Here is a 12,791-nt window from a genome sequence, read left to right on the forward strand (position 1 = left end):
TATATAACATTAACATGTTCCAGGGATTAGGGTGTGGACATCTTTGGGGGGCCATTCTGCCTATTACACACATTATTTCCTTTAAATAATGGCAAGCCTGCATATAGTCAATAATACTGTAATAACTGTGTATGGTGCCAGATGGGTACTAGACTTATCAGGGGGATCACTTCGTAAGGTACATAAATGTCTAATTATGTTGGACATAAAACTAATATAATATTGTATGTCAAATGTAATTGAAAAATAAATTAAAACACAAAGACAAGCTGCCAAAAAAAAAAAAAAAAAGGGGGCAAGTCTTCATCCTACCAGGCTAATGGGTGAGTCCATGACAAACATTACTGGGGCTCTTTCTTTCTTCGTCTTCCTGGGTCCTGGGGTTCTTATACAGAGCAAATTGGTGTGATGGTCCCTGTAGCCTTGGATCCCCTCGGATTATAGCAGACATGGAATTATGGCCTGACCTGGTGTGACTCCTTGCAGGCTGGTGGATCTGCTGCTTTGGGACCACCCCCACGGCTGTGCACTCTTCCCAGCTGGGGAACCTTATGCCTTGGTTCCACCTTCCTAGCTGCACTCCTATATTACAGCCTGTCACTTACCTGAAGCGCAGTGAGAAGGGGAGGCAAGGGTCCCAGAACCACCTTTAAAAAATAGCTTTATTGAGTTATTATTTACCTACCATAGAAACGCAGGACACCATGTATGGGATATTGCATTGGACATACCTATGCTAAAAATTATTTGTTATTTACCTGAATTCACATTGAACTGAGCATCCTGTATTTCATCTGGTGACCCTATGTGGGTGGCATTTTGTGAGAACATGTCTTATCCTCTCTGGCTTTCCCATTTCCCCACCACAGTCATGCTGGTGGCTGCCTGGGCCTTATGTCATTCTGTAAAGCACTTAGCTCAGTGTCCACAGCTGAGGGCCAGAAAGTAAGATAGCCACTCAGGAAACTTTCAGAGAGCCTATATGGCCTCTTTAGCCATTTAGCATAAATTCAAGGATACGTGTGTAAGTTCTGAGCTTTGAGATAGATTGCACCGTTAACCATACACTACTAGAGTTAGTGGGCTGGTGAATGTTAGTTTTCTCTGCCTGTGCAGGAAGAAAAATGTGATTTATAGTGTTTGTCCATTTCTGTGGTGTGACTAGTCCCACTGTGGCTGATTCACGATACCGACGGGATGTCATTGAACTTGGAGCTGGAATGAAATGTGCACAGCTGGCTCTGGGGAGCCCATGCAAGCCAGCCCCAGCTCACGCCTGCCCCAGGCGGTCCTCATTTTCATATATAGGCAAATCAAGCCTACCTAACAATGAAAAGCTTAAGAGAAAATATCTGGCTTTGAGAAAAATCTTAAGAGAAAATACCACTATGGTATTTTCTTATAGTAAAACTATTAAAAAATAATAATTTCCTAGTTGGGGTAATAGCAATTGATAAAACTTTTTCTGTACTTCAATTCAGAATGAGGTATAGACTTCTGCTTTCATTCTGTGTTTAAAAGGCAACAGTTAATCATTCATAATGAATTTCTAAAACTCTCCTGTTTTTTATTCCAAAGAAAGGCTGTGTTTCCAGATCAACGCATCTACTGAACTTTGGATGCTAAGCCACCATCCAGTATATGGGGGCAGTGATTTCCACATATTTCTGAGCTAGCATATTGAACAGATGTATCTGTGGGTGGTTAAGAATCTGTGGGGGATCACTTTATATTCCTACGTTTGATTGAGGACTCAAGAAAGACCTATCCGGGTACAGCCAATTCGACCTTCTGAATGCAGATCCAGCCCTTTGTGGCCTCCCTGGGCCTGAAGCCCCAGTGGAGAGTCAGAGTATGGACTGTGGAGTGAGGCAGTCCAAGGGTGACCACTTTCCAACTGTATGTGCTCGGGGAAGAACTTCAGTTTTTTCATTTGTAAAATAGAGCTACCTCCAAGGGCTAGACGTGTAAAATATCTGATACATAGTAAGCACAAAGTAAGTATCAGCTCTTGGTAGTATTGATGTTATAACTACTGCCAACATTGTAATTCATCTTACTGCTCATTAATAAACAGCCTTATGTATCTATTTAGGTCTAGCAGATACTTCCCATTCTACAGAAAATGTTTGTTTCTTCCCCCAACCAAATCATGTAAAAATTCAATATGATACAAATTCTAGTTTGACATTAAATGTTTAAGCAAATCTCAGAAATAAAAATGGTCTTCCTTACATTGTGAGAATGTCTGTGAATCCTGGGAAAAATCATTCGGATTTTTTGAATCCGAAAGAAACCAAAGCAGCAGTCAATACGCTTAGCCAGGAATAGCCCCTGGCGGAACTGCAAAGTGAACGAAGTTTGTCATCTGTGCCCCTCTATTTCTCATTGTGGTCCTCTCATTAGCTTACAATCATCCATCCATTCATCCACCCATCAAATACGATTTTCAAAAGTTAAAATCATGACTCATACAAATATAGAATGAACATGTGAAAGATTTATTAACTTATTAACAAAAGAACCAATGAGGCTGATTCCAAGAGCATTTGAAGAAATGGGTATTTAAAGGGCTTTGTGCTTTGTTTTCTTTTAAATAATGTCAGCGTAAGATTGCAATATAGTCACAAAACTGGTTAATGCCCTACAGGGCAATAAATCCATAACCTTTAGGGCTATTTTTCCTGCTGGACAGAAGTCTGCATATTCACATGTAACTTCACAATATCTGGACTCTAGTCATATTGTAAATAGCAAAATCAAACACAGACACATTGTCCCAGAGAATTAATTCTTGGAGAAGCCCATCTAACAATGTCCTAGCATGACTTTAAAATAATTTGCTATCCTCTTGTTTACTTATTTTCAAACACTATATCATTTTTATTAACATCTATTTGTTCAATAAACCTTTATTAATATCTATATGCGCCAGATATATGCAGATAAAGACACAGTCTCTGTCCTCAAGGAATTTATAACCTAATGGGGAGACAAACATTCAAAATAAAAATTACAATATAAAGTGATAGACATATTCCCCTCCCAGGTTCCCTAGGATCCCATCATTACAGAGGTCCACCCAATCCCCAATTCTATACCATGTCAACCTATCCACCATTTCCCCACTTATATATTGAAATGCATCTCTTAGCCTGGCCGATGTAGCTCAGTGGTTGAGTGTCGACCTATGAACCAAGAGGTCATGGTTTGGTTCCCCGTCAGGGCACATGTTCAGGTTGTGGGCTCAGTCCCCAGTTGGGGGTGTGTAGGAGGCAGCTGATCAATGATTCTCTCATCATTGATGTTTCTATCTCTCTTTCCTCCCTTACTCTCTGAAATCAATAAAAAAAATTTTAAGAAATGCATCTCTTAGAGCCCAATAGACGAATGATTCCTCTCTTAGATTTTTAATGGATTATTGATTTCTAGAGGGAGGGGGAGAGAGACAGAGACAGAGACATTGATGTGAGTGAGAAACGAGAGGGGAAGGGAGGGGGAGAGAGACAGAGACAGAGACAGAGACAGAGACATTGATGTGAGTGAGAAACATCGATCAGCTGCCTCACTCACATAGCCTGACTGGGGATCAAGCTTGCAACCTGGGCATGTGCCCTGACTGGAAATAGAACCGGTGACTTTTTGTTGCATGGGATGATGCTCAACCAACTAAGCCACCCCAGCCAGGATAATAGAGATACATTTTAACCTAGTGGTGTGTGTCACATGGCGGGCTCAGAACTGGTTGGGAAGAGAAACGTGGAGCAGGAAAGAGGTGAAGAGGTCTTTCCTGTTGCTCCTAAAATTACTGCCTGTGGATGACTTGGACATAATTACTAATTAAGCAGCCCTTGTATTTCCAAAACATTCATTGAAGACGTATTTATTTCCAAATGAATGGAGCGGGGAAAGCTTTCTGAAATTTGACTTTGGGGCCCTAGAATTTAGTTATAACATGGCAGACTATTTTTTCCAGGAGAGGGGTGCAGGGTCTGCCTGAGGACTCCTCAACTACCTTCTCTCCCCCTCAAATCAGAGTTCTATTTCACGTAGCAGTGGACCTGGGTGACTCAGTTTCACTGGCCCTGCTCTTATGTTTCCCCCTATCTCCATGGTCACCAATGTGCCAGCTCCCCAAGAATACACGATTCTCTCTCTGCTTGTAATTCTCCTCGCAGAGCCACCTAGAGTAGGAGTCATGTATTTCAGTTCTCTATCCTTAGGGATTCGACTAAGTTAATAAGTAATTATTAATGTAGCGAACTTCAATGGAGGCTGTAGCAGTAATAATACTATCCTTCCAGGAGCCATAGTTTAGTGGGGAAGGACAGGAACTTGGAAGTAATTCTAAAGCTGTGATTCTTAATCCTGGCTGCCTGTCAGGGTCACCTGGGGAACTTTGAAACATCCTGATGCCCAGGCTGCACTCCAGACCAATTTAATTAGAATCCCTGGGGTAGGACCCCCAACGTCAATATTTTTTTTTTAAAGCTCCCTGGGAAAGTCCAATGTTGCTAAGCTAGAGAACCATTGGTCTAAAGCAGGGGTCCTCAAACTTTTTAAACAGGGGGCCAGTTCACTGTCCCTCAGACCGTTGGAGGGCCGGACTATAGTTTTTAAAAAAACTATGAACAAATTCCTGTGCACACTGCACATATCTTATTTTGAAGTAAAAAAACAAAACGGGAACAAATACAATATTTGTATTTGCATGTGGCCCGCAGGCCGTAGTTTGAGGACCCCTGGTCTAAAGCAAAAGAAATGGAAAACACTGTAGTAAAAGGCTAACAGAGTGCTGTATGGATAAGGATACCACATCCATTATGGATGTGCGAATACTCCTATCCACTGTCTGGCCCCAAATGCGGAAAAGATAGCCTCTCGTAACCATGGGGAAAATGTAGGTCAGTTGGATTGTAGGGCATTTAGAAACGACATACTCTGGGAGGTAAGGTCGGCAGAAAATTATGTCTCTAAGGGGAAAAGGGCCCAACAAAGATCAACCCAGAAAGATGACCCTCAAATTCATTCTACACGCTCTTTCTCTCACCCTTAGTGGTATGTGTGTGTGTTTGTGTGGGGGGGGGGGGTTAACTCCCTTGTCTTTCTGAAGTCGTCCTATCCATTCCCAAAGCCCACATCCTTTGTGAAGCCGTTGCACTTCTTCCTCCTATCCCAAGCAACATTGGGACCCTGTTTTCCTCTGGCACTTAGCTCCCCGTCTGGTTTTAGCAGCTAATTATAATTATTACAGAATTCAGTTATAATATGGCAGACAGTTATTTATACGTTTACCCTTTTATGCGTCTCACTTATCTTTGTTTCCTTAGTAGCCAGCACAGTTTCTTGTTTTTCTTTGACTGAATAAACAGAGCTGTAGCGATGTTAGGTCACGTCAGCAAGTCATGCCATCATCAGGGGAGACCTAGCCTCAGGAACTCCCTAGGCCCCACGTCTGAGCATCCAAGGGGCAGGACTGGCGTAAAGCAGCTGGAGGAAACATGGACGAAGGCCTGGTAGGGCTGTGGCTGTTAGGGGTGAGCTAGACTGGAGTTTCACCTCTCTCAGCAGAGTTTTGCTTTGAGAGAAACAAGAGGAAGTTCACAGGTTTCTAGGTGGATGTATGGACTATGAAGCGCCCGTGCCACGCACTCCCATTTTATTTAGGCCACAGGCATCCCCAGACAGTCCGGAGCAGCCCTTTCTGTCTGAAAAGGTTCTCGTGTGTTTTATTTTTAAACTTGAAATATTTTTTTAAAATTTGCTCGCTTTTTTTTTGGCATCTTACAGGTTTTACACATGCTAGTATATAGGTAACACTATTATTTCCATTGTATAAATAGGAGGGTCATGCATTCTTCATTTTCTAGGACAGTGCTAATTTTAGATAGTACGTTCTGTTTTTAGAATGTGTATCCTGATTTTTTTTTATATGGAAAGTATGGTTGCTATTCTTACAACTGACTATCATCTGGCCAGCCGTGCTTAAAGATCTTTTAGCAGTCAAGATGTCTAATTACCTTACATTTCTTTTTGAGAAATTAAGTAGGGCTGCCTCATGGACCCCCCCCCCACCCTCCCCCCTAAAAAAAGCCTAAAGGTAACATGGAGCTCGCACTTAGCACCTTGTCCTGAGCTCCAGACTTTTGTTGCTTGTGGTTTCATGGTGAGGATGATGTATATGAAAAACCCTCTTCCCAGCACAAATTTGTGCAAAAATCCTTCACAGAGAAATGGGTCATTAAGAACTGTTTATTCATTCCACCTCTAGAACTTCAGAAACTTATCCCTGTGAGGTGTAGTCACAGGAGCCCACCAGGAGGGGCACTGGGCCTATTGCTGGAGCGCCCCACCCCGCCCTGTGCCGCAGGCCCAGTGGAGTTGCTCTGGTTATTACAGATTCAACTGCTAAGCTTTCTCTTTCTGGTTAATAGAGGCAGCCAAATTAAACATCAGTGGTCCCACTGCCACCAGTCACCTCAATTTTAATTGAATGGCCCACAATTACACAATCTTTTTTACCTAATAAAAAGCAAAACTTTTTTTCTCACTGAATAGTACAAAAACTAGTGTTAAACTTTATAATATTTTTAAATATCCAAGGATCATAAGCTTTTTAAAAGTTGCTGAGTAACAGTTATATTTGGTTGTTTTTAATCGTCTGAACGCCTTAAGGTTTCTAGCAGCCTGGTTACACTTTCTCTTTCTGGTTAATAGAGGCAGCCAAATTAAACATCAGTGGTCCCACTGCCACCAGTCACCTCAATTTTAATTGAATGGCCCACAATTACACAATCTTTTTTACCTAATAAAAAGCGCAAAACTTTTTCTCACTGAATAGTACAAAAACTAGTGTTAAACTTTATAATATTTTTAAATATCCAAGGATCATAAGCTTTTTAAAAGTTGCTGAGTAACAGTTATATTTGGTTGTTTTTAATCGTCTGAACGCCTTAAGGTTTCTAGCAGCCTGGTTACACTCTTTAGAAGACATTTTGTATGTTCTTTCTTCAGTCGATGTGTCGTTTTATGAGACAATAACTAGAGAATAGCACCAACAAATTGATAGGTGGCAAGCTATTAGGACATGAGCCACGTCACCTTTTGGAAAAAGCGAGCTATTTTCAGATGTCATTAAATGAAGAGCTCTTCTGGCTCGTGCAGAAGTGTCATGGTGGCTCCACGGGCTTCCTTAATGCTTCTGTAATGGAAACCCTGCAATAAGGACGGGATCCTTCTCAGTAGCTGGCCAGTCTGTACTCATAGATTCCCGTCAGCTGTCTCCACAGCTGACATCTGAGTGTTTCCATCAGCCTGAGTTTTCCGCTCTTGCAGCCTCGTTGCTTTAGCGTTGCAACATCCAGGAGCTTCTCACTTGCCCAGACTTCCCGCAGCTCTTCACTTGAGGGGAACAAGTGAACTCTCTAACCCTCTGTTATCCCCAATGAGTGGAGGGGACAAGGATATATGAGGAGGGGGCTTGGTATGAGTTTTACCACATTTGACTAAGGATCAAGAGAGGGTGAGGCCAAAGAGAGCCTGCGCTGGGCTCTGCTAAAACAGCACCTAAAATGAAAGAGAAATGGGCCAGAGTTTGTCCTGGATAGTAGTCATGTTTTCCTGCCAATGCACGAGGCCTTCTTGTAGACAAACAACAACCAATCTAAGTGCCCAAATAAGATTGTTAGCCTTAGGAATCAAACTCGATGGCACCATTTTAACAGGAGGCTTCATTCTTCTTTTCTTATCCAGAACTAAGAGGAAAAAAATGAATATGGTTTTTGCTCACAGGATGGAGAACAGCAAGCCGCCTGTGGTTATCCCGACTCTTCTGGTGCCCCTCCAAAACCACAGCTGCCCCGACACGGCCACCCCCCGGCCAAGCCATGACCTGGCGGAATTACATGAGGAGCACGGCTGGATGAGCAACAGAACAGACCCGCAGTATGGACTGAAACCCGGGGAAGTGGCCACGGCCAGCATTTTGTTTGGGACCCTGTGGTTGTTTTCTGTCTTCGGCAATTCCCTGGTTTGTTTGGTCATCCACAGGAGTCGAAGGACTCAGTCCACCACCAACTACTTTGTGGTCTCCATGGCGTGTGCCGATCTGCTCATCAGCATCGCCAGCTCGCCGTTCGTCCTGCTGCAGTTCACCACTGGCAAGTGGACACTTGGCAGCGCCCTGTGCAAGATGGTGCGATACTTTCAGTATCTCACCCCGGGCGTCCAGATCTATGTCCTCCTCTCCATCTGCATAGACCGCTTCTATACCATTGTCTATCCTCTGAGCTTCAAGGTGTCCAGGGAAAAAGCCAAGAAAATGATCGCAGCGTCATGGATCTTCAACGCAGCCTTTGTGTCCCCCGTGTTCTTTTTCTACGGCTCCAGCTGGGACAATCATTGCAATTATTTCCTCCCTTCCTCTTGGGAGGGAACTGCCTATACTGTCATCCATTTCTTGGTGGGCTTTGTGATCCCATCTGTCCTCATCATCTTATTTTACCAGAAGGTCGTAAAGTATATTTGGAGAATAGGCACTGATGGCCGAACTGTGAGGAGGACAATGAACATTGTCCCAAGGACAAAAGTGAAGACGGTCAAGATGTTCCTCATTTTGAACCTATTGTTTCTGCTCTCCTGGCTGCCTTTTCATGTGGTTCAGCTGTGGCACCCTGAGGAACGAGACTATAAGAAAAGTTCCCTTGTGTTCGCAGCAATCACGTGCATATCCTTTAGTTCTTCAGCCTCTAAGCCTACTCTGTATTCCATTTATAATGCTAGTTTCAGGAGAGGAATGAAAGAGACCTTTTGCATGTCCTCGATGAAATGTTACCGAAGCAATGCCTATACTATCACAACCAGTTCGAGGATGGCCAAAAAAAACTACGTGGGGATTTCAGAAATCCCTCCCATGGCCAAAACGATAACCAAAGACTCAATCTATGATTCCTTTGACAGAGAAGCCAAGGAAAAGAAACTTGCTTGGCCCATTAACTCAAATCCACCAAACACTTTTGTCTAAAATCTCAGAATTCTTTCGATTATTGTTATGCGCCAGAGATTAAAAACTTTAACTATACAAACGAAAGTTATTTATATATTTTTTCAATCAACTTTCTGAGGGAAATGTTTTCTTTTGTAAAGTGTATTCATTAATATGTTATAGTTTTAATTTTAGTTACTGTTTCACCTTGAGCTCCTTTTACTATATTAGTGACATACACAAAAGAGAATGTGTTTCTACTTTTAATTTACCATTATATTCGAAAAGCGTAAACCATACACACAGTCTTTGATTAATGAATCAACCTAGTTTTATTGTTTCCTTTTTGTCCTTCCTACTGAAATGCTGTAACTATGGGCTTCTGTTTTAAATGGAATCCTCTCTGTCACACATTTCAGAGGGTTGTATTTTTTTTTTATTAAGGACCCTTTAGGAAGTGTTAATGTTGTATATATTTTTACATTATCTTCTTCTAAATAATCACTGTCCAGAAAGCACTCCATGTACAGTATTGGAGATATACTGGAACTGCTGCACAGTCTTCTGTGACTGAATTTTTTAAAAAAATATTTTTATTAATTTCAGAGCGAAAGGGAGAGGGAGAGAGAGATAGAAACATCAATGATGAGAGAGAATCTTTGATTGGCTGCCTCCTGCACGCTCCCCACTGGGGATCGAGCCTGCAACCCAGGCATGTGCCCCTTGACCAGAATCAAACCCAGGACCCTTCAGTCTGCAGGTCGACACTCTATCCACTGAGCCAAACTGGCTAGGGCCTGTGACTGAATTTTAATCAGGGTTTGAAGGGAAAGTTTATAGAGTTGCTTAATCCCTCTCCTTCTCTCATTTTCATTTCCCTTTAACTTAAGCAGCGGGTGATACCTTGAAAAGTTTGAAGTCAATGGGATGTTTTTCTCACACCTGTGTCCTACCTAGGTTGTGTCTAGGGCAGTGGTTCTCAACCTTCTGGCCCTTTAAATACAGTTCCTCATGTTGTGACCCAACCATAAAATTATTTTCGTTGCTACTTCATAACTGTACTGTTGCTACTGTTATGAATCATAATGTAAATATCTGATATGTAGGATGGTCTTAGGCGACCTCTGTGAAAGGGTCGTTCGACCGCCAAAGGGGTCGCGACACACAGGTTGAGAACCGCTGCCTTAGAGACTCAGACATGAGGCCTTTTCTCCAGCCAGTGCCTGCCTGCTCCCCACATCTCTCTCCAGGACACATCATCATACTCTCCCCAACTCAACTCTTCTTTGCCTGTCATAACTCAAGATTTTCTTCTCTAGCTTGTAGGTCCCCGTTATTTCAAATCTAGGACCAGCACAGTTTTAAAGTGTTCTTATTAAAACAATAAAGGGCTTACAGACAAGACTAGCCTGCATTTTCACACCCTAGTCACCAAGAGCTGCAAATAATAATTCCAGTTGTTCAGTGATTTTGCACTATCTCATTTGATCCCTTCAAGAATTCTGTGATGTACTTATTATTATGTTTTATCCATGAGGGTCCTGGGACTCGAAGTTATGCAGCATATCCGAGTCGGAGTGTGGCAGAGCTGGTGCTCACGCTCAGGTCCTTAGACTGCAGGTCAGTTGCTCTTTCCTTGACATTACAGCAGTGTCTCTAGAGAACACATGAGCAGCCAAACCCATCCAGGCCTCCATAGGCTTTCTGGCTACTGCTTTGGTGGAAGTCTAAGGTTTTAGAGAAGCCGGCCATTCTTAAAAGGAGAGTCTAGATGAAATTGAATGAGCTGGCCATCACCTCTTCCTTGTCCGTGGATAGGTTCTTGGACTTGTAGTGCTGAATTTCTAAGACACAGAGAGAACCCTGTACCTTCCCACCTCACCAGGCACAGGGAAACAAGATGAGATTGGCTTTGATATTTGAGGCAAAGAATAACAATAAGGCATTTAATCTGCAAAATATTTACAGAGCTGATGTTTATAAGTAGTGGTGCTTCCTTCAATGTATTCAAAAGATAAAAATAATAGCTATATTTTCCTTCCTTTTCTTTCTCCTTATATATATTTTTAAATATATATTTTATTGATTTTTTTACAGAGAGGAAGGGAGAGAGATAGAAACATCGATGAGAGAGAAACATCGATCAGCTGCCTCCTGCACACCCCCTACTGGGGATGTGCTCATAACCAAGGTACATGCCCCTGACCAGAATCGAACCTGGGACCCTTCAGTCCGCAGGCCGACACTCTATCCACTGAGCCAAACCGGTTAGGGCTCTCTTTATATTCTTACTAGGTCCCTAGGCCTGGCCGGCAATCAGGGCCTATCAGGGCCTTCCAGCTGCCAGCCAGGGCCTTCCTTCATTCCATGTTGCCCCCTGGTGGTCAGTGCACATCATAGTAAGTGATCGGTCTTCTGGTTGAACTTCCACAGTGACAATTTGCATATTAGGCTTTTATATTTATAGATTCCATGAGCAAACGGCACTCTAAAAATGACAAAATGAGGCCAATGTTTCTCTCACTTGGCCCTTGAATTTTATAGTCAAACTTGTTTAAAAAAATAGAAGTGATTTTATTTTCTGCTCCTTTAAATGGAATATTATTTTTTAAAGTTAGATTGTAAATAGTTAAACTTAATTCATTTTAATTTATTCTTATGTATATTATAGGTCTCAGTTTAAACTAAAAGAGACCAGAAAATTGCCCAGCTCTATCCTGTCTCTAATGTTCTATGAGTTTACCCAGGAAGTAGAAATTCAGTGAGACCATCTCATAAAAACTCTTGTTATAGAAAGTACTAGTTTTTAAATGCCCCCAAATAATGACAAATTAAAATGTTAAATTATAACCAAGAGAGCACCAAAATTTCATGACCTCTGAAAATGCAGCTATACTCTCTCAGCATGTTGATAATTCACTATATCTTAGTTAGTTTAGTTTAATATGTAATATTCCTATTGTCTTACTTAATCCTAAAACTGGAGAAAATCAGATATAATGACCAGATTGATGAATATTTGCATAAGTCTCAGCAACACAAGAACATTCACCAGACCTTACACTTGCCTGTCAAAAACTAGAGTTAAGGCGCAGGGAGGCAGGCTTTGGAGAGAATGAGAAAATCACTCCAGTCTCCTTACCAGGTACACGATGATGCGCACCATAAATCTGATTCCCGTAGTTTCCAAACAGGAATTCAAGAAAGTGAGAATGGGGGGTGTGGTGGGGTTCAGAGTAGCAATTCTCCTCCCTGACTCCAGGTTCCCATAGACTCAGAGGAAGGGAGAGGGATGCATCCTTTGAGTGGAATTTGAATTTCACCCTTTCTTCTCATCTTCTGTGAAAGCATTCGTGTAACCAACCTGCACATCCTGTTCAGATGTGCTTCCCTGTGGACCTGCCAGCACAGGTTTACCCAGGATGCCTGGAGCTGACTCCCTGGGCCAGAGTTCTTGCCCAGGAAGAACAATTTTACCCACCAGGCATTGGGAGCAGTCATTCGCCAAATAAGTTGGCAGTTTTGCCTCTCCTGATGGGCACAGTCCCTCCCTTCACCTCTCCAGCTTTGCTGCCACCTGCCCCGATTCAGTTTCAGAGCCACACAACAAGATCTGCTGGAGTTACGTGACCAGCATCAGCTTGGAGGGTGCATCCCTCTGTAAGAACCACATGTAAAAGAAGCAAAGAATTAGAGATTTTTAGAGGAGAAGGGATGTTGGGAGACCCTAGCACAAGCCTCTCGTTGTTTAGAAGAGGAAATTAAGACCAACAGATGTCAAAGTAGGGGAAAACGAAAATGCCTTCTA

General features: G+C 42.4%; 1 protein-coding gene across 7 annotated transcripts in view; it reads left to right on the forward strand.

Moving 5' to 3' along the window:
* The window catches only part of GPR19 (G protein-coupled receptor 19), a 33,244-nt gene extending 24,170 nt beyond the window's left edge, over positions 1 to 9,074 (forward strand). For 6 of the 7 annotated variants that reach the window (XM_014540200.1, XM_014540197.1, XM_014540198.1 and 3 more), the window contains one exon: positions 7,753 to 9,074. In XM_014540200.1, the coding sequence (XP_014395686.1) occupies positions 7,769 to 9,022 (1,254 nt within the window). In that variant the 5' untranslated portion in view covers positions 7,753 to 7,768 and the 3' untranslated portion in view covers positions 9,023 to 9,074. The remainder of the gene's footprint in view (positions 1 to 7,752) is intronic. The other variant, XM_014540201.1, reaches the window with a different exon arrangement.
* The last annotated feature ends 3,717 nt before the right edge of the window (positions 9,075 to 12,791 follow it).

The sequence above is a fragment of the Myotis brandtii genome, unplaced genomic scaffold (assembly GCF_000412655.1).
Source record: "Myotis brandtii unplaced genomic scaffold, ASM41265v1 scaffold237, whole genome shotgun sequence".
NCBI classification, from domain to species: Eukaryota; Metazoa; Chordata; class Mammalia; order Chiroptera; family Vespertilionidae; genus Myotis; species Myotis brandtii.